The following is a 16043-nucleotide window of genomic DNA, read 5'->3' as shown; positions in this document are numbered from 1 at the left end:
TCTATTTCCAAAGGGTTTCCTCCTGTTTTATTCTTTCCTTTATCTTGTTAATTAATAATCCTTCCTCTCGAACCAGGTCTTTCGACCTTCCTTCCTGTATCATTTTTTGTTGGACCTCCACCATATGCTTGTTGAGTTCGGTCTGATCCTTGATAATATGCCCGAACTCCTCCTTATTCCACTTCCTAAGCTTCTTCTTTAGTTCTCTTAGCTTCAATTAGAAGGTGTGCATCAGGTTTCTTCCCTGTTGTACACTTTGTGTCCACCATTCTTCAATTTTTTTTGGAGACTAGGGTCTCTGAGCCAGAAAGCTTCAAACCTAAAGGACCGGTTCTTGGGTCTATCTTTTAGGTCCACTTCCAAGCAGACTGACCAGTGGTCCGACCCCATGTGTAAGGACGTGCGGTCCAAGGCATCACCGCCGAAGACGTGCGACGAGTTTGGAGGTAAACAGGCATGTGGTTGAGTGAACAAACAACAAAGCGGTCATTTGGAGCGTGTGTGTGAAAAGTGAAGGAGCAAGCATATTTATACAATGGACAGCGTGGGCGTTCATCCATGGTAAGCCGACGATGATGGATCGCTGTGTTTGGGGTGTTGGCAATGGGCCGACTGAACGGTGAAGCAAGCAGAACGCGTCGGTTGAGGAGAAACAAGGGTCGGCTAGATGATGGCTCAACCACACAACATTGCATATATATTGGTGCGTTGTTGGAGCGTTTTGGGATCATTCGACAAGCGAGTCTTCAAGGAAGAAGTGTGTGGATAAGGCCGCAGTAAGGAGGAAGGCACAGATGGTTATGCACCCAAGTCTTGGGCAGGTCGTTTGAGCGCACAAGTCTAAACGAAGGCCGGTTGAAGTAAGGCGTGCACGGGTAAGGTGTGGGTGCCCAGTTGTACAAGGCGTGCGCAGGTGAAGGAGAGGGCGCCCGGCTGTGCGAAGGCACACGGGTGAAGGCGTGAACGCCTAGTTGTGTACGGTTTTGTGGTTGGGTGGTTGTGCATGAGTTCTTGGGCAGCTTGGGTGAGCACCCGCCCATCGTGCAGAGGCAAAGGCGGAAGTTGTGTACGGTGAAACGGTGAAGTGTTGAGATTGTGAACGGAGTTGTGACTCGTGCGGAGGTGCCCATGTGTGGCGACTTGGTTACGATGAGGCGTGCCCAAGTTGGGCAACAACACGATCATGCGACGAGGTGAACGAAGGGTTGGTGAGTCGTGTGGCGACCGTGTGGAGGCGCCGACGAGCTAGGCAACCGAGTTTGCCAAAATTGGAAAATCGGCTAAGTGTAAATTTAGGGTTTCCCAAGATTTAACTTGTACTTGTAAAAGAAGATTATATATATTGATTCGGGCAGACTCATATTGCAGGGAGTTGCCCCTCCCTTTATACTGTTATGCATTTGTATTGTATAATGTTGTTTATGTGAATGTTATGGGCTTTCACTTGTATAAAGGAACACATTAATAATACTTGGTTTTGAAACACAAACTAAGTAGGATAAGTGGAATGTTAGGCGTAGTCTACAATCGTAAGTATTGGTGAAAAGAAAACGATTGGTAGTGTCGCACCTCGCTATAAGCGGTTGGAAGACTACCGCAGCTGTAGGGGCGTGACACCATGCATGGAAGTATCGATGCTTCTATGAAGATATCTCTGCTCATCAGTTGTTCTAAGAGTAGGAATCTATCTAGGCGGCATGTTATTTGGTGAACCCCTCCTCATCTGTTATTCTAGGTATGACTCCCATTGATTGTGGGTATATCAACAAGGTGTAAATTTGTGATGGTTTCGCTGAAGGCTTCCATATTGACATCTGTTCTTGTCATTCCTCCCTTTTTTACCCCTGGGGTCGTGATCATGTTGAAGTCACCCCCCCCCCCCCCCACTCTCCCCCCCTCGGACTACCCATAGGTCATCTGGGTATAGATTTCTTAGGTTTTCCAACTTTGGTAAGAAGGCTCCTCTTTCTCCCAGAATATGAGGTCCATAAACCCCTGAAAGTAGGACCCATTCACTGGATCCTATATTCCGAAATTTTCCCGTGAGAATTCTTGGTAGGCTTACCCAGTCTTCAAACCAGACTGTTGCTGAATTCCAAAGAACCGCGAGTCCCCCTGCACTGCCATTAGCATTCTGGGCCATGACTTGGTATTTTGGCTTGAAGTGTTCCATTATTTATTTCAGCTTTCTTTCACTAATTTTGGTTTCCCGTATTATCATAATGCTTGGCTTATCTTTTCTCAACCTCTCCTTAAGGTACCTTTATTTTCCTCTGCTGTCGAGGCCTCTAATGTTCAAGGTTGTAATAATCATTTTAACAATTTTAGTGATTGGTGGAAGACCTTTGACAGTGGCACTACTCTTCCCGAGTTCACCAACAGTTCCCTGACCATTTTATGGATTCATTCATCATTCTCCTAGCTCTTTTTTTACCCCCTTTTCCTTGTATTCCTGCTTCTTGTCCTTGGTTGGCTTGGGCCCCTAAATGTTCAAGCTGGATTATTACCATTGAGCCCTGCTTATCTCTATATTGTTGGAAGGTCTCCTTATAGAGTTGTTTCTGATCTTCTGGGATGAATCGTTCATCCAAATGTCTCCATTCCTGCAATTGTTGCTTCATAACTTGTTCTTCTACACTTAGGTCTTCTTTTTGGTTGTTGATCTCCATTAGGGTTTGTTCCACCATTTGCATGTTGTCCTCCGGTCCTTGCTCTGTCTTAGTCGCAATTTCATTCATTTATTTCCCTCTATTCCTTTGTCTTTTTGGCTTTCCCTTTCCGGTGAAATGTCTCTCGTGTCCGTGCCCATGTCTTCTTCCTGTAAGACTGAAAAGCGGTTTTGTGGCCTTTTTTCCTTCTCTGCTTGATTTTCTTTATGATTCCCTCGCTGTGTCAGGGTTCTTTTCCTCCGTTGCACCTCCTTAAACCCTTCTCCAACCTCTTTCGCCATCGATTCCTCTACCCTTCCATCCGCCGGGTGGTTTTCTTTCTAGTTGAGGGGGCATGCCCGGAACAAGTGGCCATATTCATGGCATTTGTGGCACCGAAACGGTATGTGATCATAATCAATTGGTTATGGCCATACCTTATCGTGGTATTCCAGCTCTATGTAATCTGGAAGTGGTTTTGTTATATTCATATAGACACATATTCTGGAGGAGGAGGTATATCTACCTTTCCTGGTTGAGTCTTCCACTTCAACAAAGGTGTCGATAGAATTTCCAATGCCTTCTAGTATCTCTGGATCCCAGAAGTCCGTTGGTAAACCAAATAACAAACCCATATTGGGGCAGCCAGTAATTTCTCCTGATCATGGTTGTAGCATTCTTCCCAATGCTTGATGAAGAGTTTGACTTTGTTGAAGAAGTATGGTCTGTCTTCAAAAATCCTCTCTTTGTCTTCCAGATTTGAGAAGATCATTGTGAAGAAACCCTTCACCCCAAGCTTGAGATCAATGTGGCCTTTGGGCTGCCATCATTGTTGCATCCATTTGATCAACTCTTTCTCTGTCTACCATGCCCTATGAACTTGCAGATGAGGGTATTGTCCTTCTTGTACTTTCAATACTCTTCGAGCTTATTGTTTGGGATAACGAATCTTCATGTTTTCGCAGGTCTTGGCAGACATTTTCCTCCGAAGCCAACTTGCCATTTGGCTCCCAAAACCCGTATTCCTTTACCTTTTACCCCATTCCCACCTGCAGCGCCATGCTAGTTCGATTCTCTTGCTACAACACTCCTATAGGAGGGGATCTCTCCCCCGCCATATCGTTCATCATTATCTCAGTCACGGGTCGCAGTCAAGTTACAGGCCTTTGTTTGGTTTTACTGTAGCAGTTTTGTCAAGGCAAGGACGTGGAACCCTGAAACACCTTGCTCTCTCTACCATTGCCTTCTCACCAAAAAAATTCAATATATGACAATATTAAAACTTTATTATTTAGCATGAATTTCAACTTTAAAATTCAATTCTAATTTAATGGCAATAAATTTTTTTATTTAATAGGAATTTTAAATTTAACTTTTTGTTATACAAATGTGGTCGCAGGAAAGTTAGAAAGTTAAGATGGAGTGAAATCTCTAATTCAATTATTATCCAAAAGAATTAAAATGAAATTTTACTATAGAGAACGAATCCAAGTTTACATTTTATTATAGAAATTTATTAAATAGTGTAGGAGATTTAGTGATTGCGAATAAAAAATTATTTTTAATTCAACTGGATAAACTTTACTTACAACAAACAAGTACCGGCCTTAATTACTAATATTTACTTTTACCTTTAATTATTAATGTTTACTTAGATATAATACATGTTTTCAACTGGATAAAGTTTACTTATAACCAGCAAGTACAGGCCTTAATTACTAATATTTACTTTTACCTTTAATTATTAATGTTTACTTAGATATAATACATGTTTTTAATCATTAATATTTATTAAAAGGAAACAAGTATTCTAAATCATTAAACCTAGATGAGATATAATACAAACACATTTAAAAATTTACTTAAAAGAATAAATGTTTTTAACCACATTTTTAAGTCTAAATAAGATATAATATATGCTCTTAACCATTAGACTTATTTAAACACATTCAAACTATTAAACTTACTTAAACACATTCAAAAAACTATTAAACTTACTTATACACATAAATGTTTTTAACCACATTTTTAAGTCTAAATAAGATATAATATATGCTCTTAACCATTAGACTTATTTAAACACATTCAAACTATTAAACTTACTTAAACACATTCAAAAAACTATTAAACTTACTTATACACATTCAAAATTTCAAATGCTCTTAATACTAAGTCATAAATACTCTTAACCATTAAACTTACTTAAACACATTCAAATAATTGAAAATTGAAATACGAAATACTTCCTCATGTCAACCCACAGTAGCCCTAAAATCAATGAAAATAATAAAATCTCAATAACAATAATGAAACCAGTAAAATGTAAATGTGTTAATGATGTGTTAATGTAAATGATTAACTAAATGTGTTAATCATGTGTTATTGTAAATGATCGACTAAATGTGTTAATCATGTGTAAAATGATTAACACTTAATTAAAAAAAATATGGATGAAGTAAAATGATTAACACTTAATTTTTAAAAAAATGGATGAAGTAAACTGATTAACACTTAATTAAAAAACAAAGATGGATGAAGACATTGAAACTTGTGAGATATAAATGTGTTAAAATAATAATAAATAATATAGATTTTTAGCATCGAGATTCTCATGTCCCTTTGAAACCTTATATTTTGAGGAATCAAAAGTCTGTGTTTTTTGAAACCTAGATCCTCGGTGCTTGATAAATATTCACAGGTCAAAAGTCTGTGTCTCTTCGTTGATTGATAAATATTCATAGATCCTTGGGAATAGACCCTCAGATCCCCTGTTCAGATGTATTTATGCAAAGGCGATCGGTTAAAATAGATCCGTTGATCCTCGGTTTGGAGTTATGCAATGCTTGATTATGAATGTAGATCCTCACACCATTGGTTATTATTTAACCCTAGGCTGATTTAGCCCCTGCCCCTTTCATGTATCATTTTCTTACCTAGAAACGGGAAAGTGCAGGGTTCATGATTACTCATTTTCTTATATAAATTTAGCCCATTTTATGTATGAGAAATCAGAATTTGAACAGTTCATAATTGCTTGTAGATCCAAATCCGGAGATAAGATTACACAAAATGCAGAAAAGACCACTAAAAATTACAAAAACACACATATTATACACTCTTCGACTCTTACTTTACCATGTTTCCCCTTCCTAACTTTGTCCAGGTCCTAAGACGGAAGATCTACAGCAGTGATGAAAGCCATAACACAACATTTAATGCCCAGTATACCAAAGATCTACGAAAAGCAGAGATAATGCAATAACACGCAATATCTACTGCCCATGAGTGTGTACATGTTTAAAATCCAAATGACCAATGAAGAGTTCATCTGTTCAACGTCTTTTCGACCTTGTCTCCTCACTGTAAGGCCTGCATTTATGGCCCACACATATGTGAGTGTATTGTCTACCCAGTTCATTCCACTATTCTGCAAATTATTCCCAGTTGCAGGCTTTCTTATATTCAAGAATTTTAGTGACAGTCAGGGCATGTATACAAACCAGTCATAAACAGTCATACTGCTCGGTTCTGCTTTGTCAAATTTCTGGGATCCAATGGATCCCGTGGCCCTGTTACTCCCCGGGTCAAAAAGACTTCTCCAAATGTTATCTTTAGCCCGAGGAGACGGGGTGCTCGCTGCATACCCAATCCCAAACATAAATATCTTGGATTTAACGTGGAAAAATCCCCTTATTGTATCATTCAAGAATTAATAAATAATGTACAGTACGTACGTGCACGAGGTGAAGCTGGTGGAGTTAAATCTACGGGAGAGGAGGGGGGTGAACTCGAATCCAATGACAGAGAACGGCTGTATGCACCGGCAACAGGAATGTTGTTTGTCACTGTCGAATCCTGTTCCTCTATTGAAAAAAAATTTGATATATTATCAACAAGCACCCACTTACATCAAATTTTCAAAATACCTAAAGCACCCACCTACATCAAATTTTCAAAATACCTAAATAAAAGCTCGTATTTCTTAAAATTCCCTTCTAAACTTAAACCCTAATGCAATTCCTTAAAACTTTTATAATATTATAAGATAAGGATATAGGATAACAAGGGTTATGGTTAGATTGGGTTATGGTTAAATTGGGGGATGTGGTCTAGTGATCCAATAACAAGCAAAACTATGTATGCCCAAGCAAGACTATGTATGCTATTCATGATTAAGAAATTCAAAACCCTTAATTCAATCTATCTATCTTTATATAAAGGTTAGAAAAATATGTGCGCTAAGATAAAAGCCTGCCCACTGATATAAACCCTTAATCAGATTCTTCAGGAAATTCAAAACCCTAAATTGAATATAATCACTTTCCAAAACCCTAAATTGAATATAGTTAAGCAGAGAACATAAACCCTTCTTTAGGAAATTCAAAACCCTAAAGTGAATATAATCACCTAGAGAATTAGGGATGCGCGAGATGTTAGCGTTCTTTCTTAGCTTGCCGAGCCCCCTCACTGGTTGAGGGCCGGCAACAACGTCATCCCAAAGCTGATCCAACAATCCCATGATGCAATTTAATTACTAATGCCAACCTCAGTCACCACACAATCAATGGAAACTTGCGCTCTCTCACGGCTTTTAATACCAATTCATGAAGCTGATCAGACCAAACAGTTGAAGCTGGAATCGGGATGGCATATTCCTTTTTTATCATGAATCGGCAGTTTGTCCCACCGCCGGCTAGTGTCTTGACGACTGTGCGATAGTGTTGCTACGTGTTGTTCGCCTGAAAATTCTACTTAACACGTAGTATACAGTGCATACTAATATCCCTACGGATAACGTCTGCAGAAGGATTTATTCGGCGCTTTTGCAGTATGTCGTCCATGTTCTGCAGGTGACAATGCGCTCAAATGTATGTCTGCATTTGCCTACGTAGATATATGCAAGGAACAAGCTTGGAATCTTTGTTTTTAGGTCTTTTGGATATTTGTTTGAAAGTTTATCGGGTGAGAATTATATAAAATGTTTTCTTAATGTATAAATATTTTTTTTGAAACTGTGTAAATTATATTTTTTTTAAATCTTTTGAAATTATGTAAATTATATTTTCTTAACATGTTATTAAAAAAAAAAATTATGAGTCTTTAGATGTTGAATTTCATTATTTACATATCACTTCATGTAATAAATTTCATTGTTTAGATAACACTTCATGTCATAATTAAAAAATAAATAAAAATATTTCCTTCTTTAATATTACACCATCTTTAATGACACCATATTAAATATATTTTTAATATAAAAATACAGTGTTTTGAAAAAAAAAAAAAATAGTTGATATATTTAAATTTCACGGATACCTGTATATTTTTTTATTTCTAACCGAACTTCACTCAAATTTATTAAAAGAATCTTTGGGAAAAAACCAAAGTTAACCTGTTGAGATTACTCTTACCTGGATGGTTCATTAAATACGAAGAAAAGCTAATGTGCTGAGATTACTCTGGGAACCAGATTGTATTTTGGAAAAAAAATTGATTTATTTGAAAGGTTTGAAATTAAAGTTATATATATTTTTTAATTTATAATCTCATTTAAATTTAATAAAATAATATTTATTTAAATTTAATAAAATAATATTTATTAAAAACATATTGATAATACTTGATTAAGAAGTTTTTGCTTAAATTATATTGAAATTGATTAAGAAGTTTTTAAGCCTTAATAAAATAATATTTATTAAAAACATATTGATAATACTTGATTAAGAAGTTTTTGCTTAAATTATATTGAAATTGATTAAAAAAAATTTGTTTAAATTATATTAAATTTAATATTTACTAGTACAATCATATTAATAAGTGTAATCATATTAATAAGTGTAGTTATAATCTATATTGATTTCATCTCTAAATTCCATAAACTTCATTATTTTAATAGGCATTTTCACATATTTACACAGAAAATATCTTTTTTTAATCACTTCACTGTCTACAATTTTCTGCCTTTTTGTTTTCCACCGTACTGTTGTCACTATACTTTTATTTTCCACCATTGACTTGTCAAATAGTTGTCAATGCACGCTGTGAAAACTAATTTCGAACGAAGTCATGGCTTGTGCGTGTCGCGCAGGACTGGTTACACCAAAAGTGTTTTTGAATCAGTTCACTGCCTAAAATCCTCTGCACAGTTTTCCCTGTAAGTTTTGAAAAAGCCTCCACAGTAATATTTCTAATACATTGCTTGCAATATTGTTACACAGTAATATTTCTAATACATTGCTGGCAATATTGTTACAAAATTTATTAGAATCATTACTCTCATTATAATCGTTAGAAAGCAGATATAACATTAAACTCAATCAAATATCTTGAAATCAGATTTTTTGTCCATAAAAAACTTCAAACTCAAAAATGGCCAAGGTATGCTCAAAAGAAGCTCAAACTACAAATCCAACACTAACGCCGGTTCAGAATTTCAAATTATTTTCAACGTCTTACAAAACATCGTTGAATCAATAAGATAATTCCCCTAGTCTGACCACAAAATAAGAAATCAAATATTTTGATAAGAAAGCAAAAAAATTTAGCTATCAAACATAAAATATCGAATTCAATTTTAGAAATTATCCAAATCCTCAAATGCAGTCAAGAAAACAGCTTAAGGCGTTAAATTTTGACATCAAAGCAAAATACTTTAACTATCGAATACAAAATACTGAACGCAGCGTCAGAAATGGTCCAAATTCTCAAATGTAGCCGAGATAACAGATTTTTTTTTTTCAGAAGAAAAAATCACTGGCTTTTATATATATTTAAAAGTCCGGTACATGCAACGATGTTATTAATAGCCCGGTCCACGCATTAGAGAAAATATATCAAAAAAATGCAAAGTGCCAAGTAGGCAAAAGTTGCTGGATATCTATATATACTAATCTTAGAAGCAAATATAGATGGAAAAAAAACTGAAAGTTTGTATGCCCCTCTGAATGTTACTCAAGATAAGAAATACTATAATTATTGGAATCATCATTATGCAGGCTAATCTCGCCTTCATCTCTAATGTGTTGATCTATTATTAGTTTGTAAAGCATGATCCCATATTTCCCTGGAAGACGCTTTGGACAGCTTGTCTACTTCCTTATTGTTCTCTCTTAATACAAGTGTCATGGAGTAGGAAGTGAGAGAGGCCAGCACTTGTTTGATCCTATGGATCCATCTAGATAGTAGTGGTGGGTCAAATGCGTAGTGTTCTCAAATTCATTCTATAATAGTTTTTGAGTTGCATAGATGTTGATGATATTTAACTGTTTTTCAGATAAAAGTGCACACAGCAATATATTCTCTACTATATATGAATGAGGAAATTACACACATATTTATACAATCAATAGTCTCAAGATAGGAATTCTATCTTGGACGTACACTAGTGTGGTTGAGAGATTCTCTCAACCACACACTAAACTAGGAGAAACTAAATTCCTATTATCTAGGAACAAACTCCTCAAATGGAGAATTACAACCATAGACAAGTAGGAATTAATTATTTATAACTCCCCCCTTAATGACTACTTGTCATGATAGTCAAATCCACCACCATCAGGCGAATTGCATGTAAAGAACTTCCAAAAAACAAAGAGAGATCAGTGCCTTTCTAAGCCAAATATTCATGTCCAAATAACAATCGCAAACAGTTGCGCTGATTGCGCCTTTCGACGCAACTGTCAGATAGAAAAGTGCACCAACCCTCTTATGCTCAGACACACCAATATCTGAGACCATGAGCCAGGTGTTACTGCAGTCCACCTGCTCCTACGAACACAAAGCTGTCATGTACACATTAGCCACTCAGGCAATATGCCACCACCGGGCAAGTCCGATCTACCACCACTGGGCAAATCCGCCAACTTCAATATGCCACCACTAAGCAAGTCCGATCTACCACCACCGAGCAAATCCGCCAACATCAATATGCCACCACCGGGAAAGTCCGATCTGCCACCACCAGGCAAATCCGCCAACTTCAATATGCCACCACCGGGCAAGTCCAATCTGCCACCACCGGGCAAGTCCTGTAGCCATTAAGGCTCTGTATGTGGCTCACCACAAACCATCACTTTACAGTGACAAAAGATGGTTTCAGGCTGACCATAAACCATTACAAAGTGGTTTTGAGATCACCACGAACTTTCAGATGCCTTTACAACTTACATTTCATTCCTCATTTTGGAGTTTCTGGGTACATACAATGATTATTACAACATGCTAGGGAGTCTATTCCACAAACCACACTAACTCAAACAAACATCTACTTTGTTGTCCACCATAAAAGTTGTCGTTGCTCCTTTAGTGTCACTGTTGCACAAAATTAATATTTGGTGCAATTCAACCTTATTACCCACCACATAATACATTTGCATCATCTTTCTGATTTAATTGTCTTGGATTTACCTGCATGATTTGTTAGAGTAGCTAATTCTAACAAAACCACTCCATTGAGTTAGCTAAGCTCAATGCTTATAATTCCAAAACATTTATAAATACCACATTTTACTGTTGCAGTGGCAGAATATTACCAAAGAAACTTGAACCCAACTGTTATGGCTCGTCCATCACCATGCTAACCAGCCCTCATTTCAAACTGATGGCCTCCATAGCACTTTTCCAAGTAAAAGAAATCCTTCGCCCAGACTTTCTCCGCCACTTCAAGGGTTCTGTCAATGGAATGGTCTCCATCCAGAAGAACCTCTGGCTCCACAATGGGCACAAAACCATTGTCCTAAAGAGAGGTGGGGTTCCTAAAGCACTTGCAACAGATAAAAAGGCAGTGAACATTGCCCCAATATGAGCTGCACCACTTGCAAATAAATAGTGAGAATAAAAGTACAGCAATACCAATATTCCAAAAGAAAGCTGCCATGACAGACCGAGTCCACCTACAACCTTCACAACAGTCTGGCTAAACCATGAAATAAGACCATACTTGTTGAGATAACCTGCCATTGCAATTAGTGCAGCAAACCACGTAAGGGTGTCCCAAGCTACCGATTCAGCCAGGCACTCCTTCCATGTCACAACACCTGTGCAGAGAAGGATAGACAAACCAAGGATTGCTGCAGTGATGGCATCCACCTTCAACATTCCCCCAAATATCCAAAGGCCCACCGTGACCAGCAGCGTAGCGCTTATGATGGTCTCGTTCTTGGTCATTGGCCCCATTTTCTCTAGCTTCTCCTTGGCGAGCTTCGGCGCATCGGGGCTGCTCTTGACAGAGGGAGGGTAGATCACATAAAGAAGAAGCGGGACAACGATCAGGGACACCAAACTGGGCACCAGCGCTGCAACCGCCCAATTCGTCCACCCGATGGTCTGCTCGATGGTCCCCGCGGCAAGATTCACACTTAGGGGATTAGCCGCCATGGCCGTCAAGAATATGGCAGAGGAAATCACGGACGTCTGGAAGCAGGTGGGCATGATCCACGATCCTAGACATCGCTCCGTCCCGTCGCCAACGTTGCTTCCGCAGGCCACGCAGAGAGACTTCACAAGCGGCAAAAAAGATGCCTCCAGCTCGGTCGGAGACAGAGGGGATCGCTGGAGTGAGGAGCGCCTCGCTGAACACCAGGTTGTACCCTAACCCCAGCGACGAGCTCCCGAGAAAACTTCTGCATCAGGCTGGAAAGAACAGGGTCGGATCTACACCTTGAAACCCTCGTAACACGCACCGAGATGAAAAGCCATGCCCAATACAGGCCAACGATCTATGGAACAGATTGATCAAGCAATTTGCTATATGTTGCATCCTCGATATCTGATGCATCCTCGATGAAGGATCTTTGTGTCCTCGAGCAATCTGATATCTACTGTTATCTGTTGCGTGAGAACGTGATTACAGCCATGCTGCCACTGTGGCCTCACAACCACGCTTACTTGGCCTCCTGCGTGAAGGCACCGATTGATCCACCAATCGACTTGGATCAAACTCTTTATTTTCCCTCAGCATACGATCTGGCCCTGATCGGAAAGGAGACCCTTTGGGTTTCTTGTGGGAATCAATATTTTGTGTGAGCGACTACCCAGTCAATTGAGAAGTGAAAAATTTCACACCGGCCTTGAGAATAGAGGCTGCCATTGCTGTTACCTAAACTTTCGAACAAAAAATCTCCGAGACTTTAATCAATTGAGACTCAGATTGGGCCTCGTTCCTCTCCGTAAATCTAAGGCCAATGAAGGCATGTTTTCCTCTACCGTCTTTAATTGCAGTAGTGGGATTTCATGTATCAGATCTGCGAAAAAAAATCCGGCTCTCTCCACTCCACTCGACACCTTCAGATCTGGGTTGTTCAACGAGCCCTCTCTCCACTCCACGGGACACCTTCAGATCTGGGTTGTTCAACGAGCCCTCATCACTGTGACAGGCAGCGATCTCCAATCTGTCATTTATCAATGCCTCTTTACAATTCTATTTGTTGTTGCAATCACAACACCTGAAGATATATCAGCGAACCTTCTTATTTTGAACGCAGGTCTTTTATGGCAAAGTGATTGGTTCTCACAGGTAGATATCTGATGGACAAACAAAAAAAAATTAAACAAAATATCCTCTTTTATTTCCCTGGCCCAGGAGGGGCCAAGGTCCCAAGCCCTCACGGGCTCTGACGCTCTGATACCAAGCTAAAATTGCACACAGCAATATATTCTCTATTATATATGAATGAGGAAATTACACACATATTTATACAATCAATAGTCTCAAGATAGGAATTCTATCTTGGACGTACACTAGTGTGGTTGAGAGATTCTCTCAACCACACACTAAACTAGGAGAAACTAAATTCCTATTATGTAGGAACAAACTCCTCAAATGGAGAATTACAACCAAGTAGGAATTAATTATTTCTAACTTTTTCTTTGGTGAACCAAAGAAGCCCACAAAGTGCCATTATTTCAACTCTAGTGTTGGTACCAAGACCTCCCTTCCAATGTAAGTTGTATCTAATGTAAGAACCGTTCCACATCCACATAGTCCCCTTTGTGATGCTTCGTCAAACCACCTTGCAGGAAAATTGATTGTAGGAGAAGATCTTATCTTCATAGTGATCCGATTTGTATGTGTGTGCAATGGAAAATATCCCACCCATGTGATCGGTTTGTAGCAGATTTTGTTTAAATCAATTGGATTCCCCTCAAATATATGTTTGTTCCTTGCAATCCAGATCTCCCAGATAATATATATGGGCGTCACTAATGCCCCAAGAGCACGTGCAGACCATTCGGATATGGAATCTTCCATATTTGTTTCTGATAACTGAGGGACGTTCAAGAAATATGCAATGTTTCTCCAAATCTGAGCGGTTGAGGGATAGAGAAAGAAAATGTGATTTACAAATTCTAAGGAATTTCTACAGAAAATGCACATACTGGGACCCTAAAAGCCCCACTTGAGTAAATTATCCCATATCAATATTTTATTATTACATACTAGACAGATAAACAAAGTCATTTTAAGAGGGATCTTCAACCTCCATATCTTGTAAAACCAAGAAATTTTCTAGAGATTTGAGTCTCTGAGTTATGTAATATCTATAAGTTAACTACCACTGATGCCTGGTTGTGCATCTTCCCGCTCCAAGAGATATTATCTCCCCAAGGGTTATGGAAAAGACTCGCCTGGCTAAGAGAAGTGGTGAAATCTCTCCAATTGTTTGTAGATTGTCCAGTCAGTCCCAATTCTGAAGCTAATTTCCAAATAGGACAACTATATTGGAATCTACTAATTGTTTGGCTTAGGAAAAAGATTTATTTTCTGTTGATGATTTCTACTCTCCATTCAATCCTTTGATATTGTGGGTGCCTATAAGAATTTTCCCACCATCTCCAAAATCCCACACCATCCTCATTCGCCACCATGGAAGTATCTTCAAGTGACTCCTCTAGATTATGGATCCATAATTTCTAAGTGTGGTGTTATTTCTGAATAATTCTTTCAATGTATGATGTCTCAAAAGTTTCGAATGAGTGATATCTTTCCAAATTCCACTACCATTAACAACTCTCCAGAATGATTTTATGAGAAAAGCATTTCCAAAGCTAAGCAATCCCCATCCTCCAAATTCCTTTGGAATAGTTATGCCTGACCATTTGCATAGATTCATCTTAAAAGGAGTCTCTGAGCCACTCCAAAGGAAGTTGGTCATTATAGAAGTGAACTTTTTTACAATAGCTCTAGTAATACTAAAGAGATGTGCCCAAAATACAAAGATTTGTTGAAGTGTCACCGACACTAGAATGAATTTTCCTCCCAGAGAGAGGAATCTGTGAGTCTAGTTTGATAACTTTTGTTTATATTTATCAACCAAAATCCAATCCATGTTCCTGTAGTTGCAGGGTTTGATTTTGTATCCTAGTTAGGATATACCGTCCTTCAAGGGAGCTTTTGCTACTGCGAAAACATATACAATGTAATCAATATCCGAAATACCACCAGTAGATTAATATAAAATTGATTTTCTACCATTTGTTTGGAGCCTTGAGGCTGCTCCATATCTGGAAAATATGTAGTGAAATGTAGTCCATTGGGCTCTAGAGATAATACCAAATGTTAAAATATCGTCTACAAAGAACAAGTGAGTGATATTGACTAAGCATGTAATCTGAATTCCATGAAAAATACTACAGTACTGAGCTTCTTTGATTTTAAGACTAATACCATCCATGACAAGTAAGAAAATTAGTCGAGAAAGGGGCCATCACTATCGGAGGCCGCAACCCTCTTTGAAGAAATGTGAGGGAAGTTCATTGATAATCGCAGCAAAGCAAGCCGAAGTTATGCAGGCCATAATACACTCCACGTTATTGTTGGGAATAATGCTTAATTAGTTATGTAAATTGCTGACAAAGTAGGCAGCAGATTTTGTGTTGTCTGTAAAATTAAAGCAGCAGATTATTAGGATGGTCAGTGCTAGAAGTTGCTGGAAATTCGCTGTAATGCCAGTAGATTGATTGCAGAGTTGATTGACAAATATTTTAGTAATAGTTTTACTATTTAAGAATGTAGTTTATAGTTGAATTTAATATATGAGATTTGCAGCATTTCTTAGCTCACATAGTCACTGTGTTTTTTAATTGTTTTATCTTTTATATGTTTTTTTCTTCATAGTATTGTTTTCTCATTTGGCTGGAAATAAGGCATTTCATATTCTACATGTGGTATCAGAGCAGGTAAAAAAAAAAATTGGGTTAAAGCTGTATTGTTGGAATTTCACCAAAGTTAATCATGTCGAATTCTAACCAGATGCTAGTTCCAGAATTTGATGGTAACGATTATGATTATTGGTGTGTTAAGATGCTAACCTTTTTGATTGGAAAAGATTTGTGGGAGATTGTTGAATCAGGATATGAAGAGCCAGCTGATTGGAATGCTCTTACAACCAATGAAAG

The 16043-nt window shown here is 38.1% G+C and overlaps 1 protein-coding gene and 1 pseudogene across 1 annotated transcript; both read right to left on the bottom strand.

Annotated features, from left to right (window-relative positions):
* Positions 1-5882: 5882 nt before the first annotated feature.
* Positions 5883-7255, bottom strand: LOC149162018 (dormancy-associated protein homolog 2-like). The gene is made up of 4 exons (XM_089435616.1): positions 7056-7255; positions 6383-6511; positions 6149-6284; positions 5883-6017 (listed from the first exon to the last, which is right to left on the bottom strand). Exons 1-4 carry the CDS (start codon positions 7165-7167, stop codon positions 5981-5983), a joined length of 414 nt encoding a protein of 137 aa, XP_089291742.1. The 5' UTR covers positions 7168-7255; the 3' UTR covers positions 5883-5980.
* A 3979-nt stretch (positions 7256-11234) lies between these two features.
* LOC149162017 (dicarboxylate transporter 1, chloroplastic pseudogene) lies at positions 11235-12735 on the bottom strand (annotated as a pseudogene).
* Between the last annotated feature and the right edge of the window lie 3308 nt (positions 12736-16043).

The sequence above is a fragment of the Pinus tabuliformis genome, chromosome 5_2 (assembly GCF_031772625.1).
Source record: "Pinus tabuliformis cultivar Carrire ecotype Pingquan chromosome 5_2, CPIR1, whole genome shotgun sequence".
NCBI classification, from domain to species: Eukaryota; Viridiplantae; Streptophyta; class Pinopsida; order Pinales; family Pinaceae; genus Pinus; species Pinus tabuliformis.
The sequence above is the reverse complement of the archived record's forward strand: the minus strand, read 5'-3'. Positions and strand labels throughout refer to the sequence as shown.

Coding starts and splice junctions, on each gene's coding strand:
- LOC149162018 (XM_089435616.1), bottom strand. CDS start 7,167: ATGGGATTGTTGGATCAGCTTTGGGATGACGTTGTTGCCGGCCCTCAA. Junction 6,285..6,382: donor ACCAGCTTCACCTCGTGCAC/GTACGTACTGTA, acceptor TTGGGTATGCAG/CGAGCACCCCGTCTCCTCGG. Junction 6,018..6,148: donor AGTATGACTGTTTATGACTG/GTTTGTATACAT, acceptor CCATAAATGCAG/GCCTTACAGTGAGGAGACAA.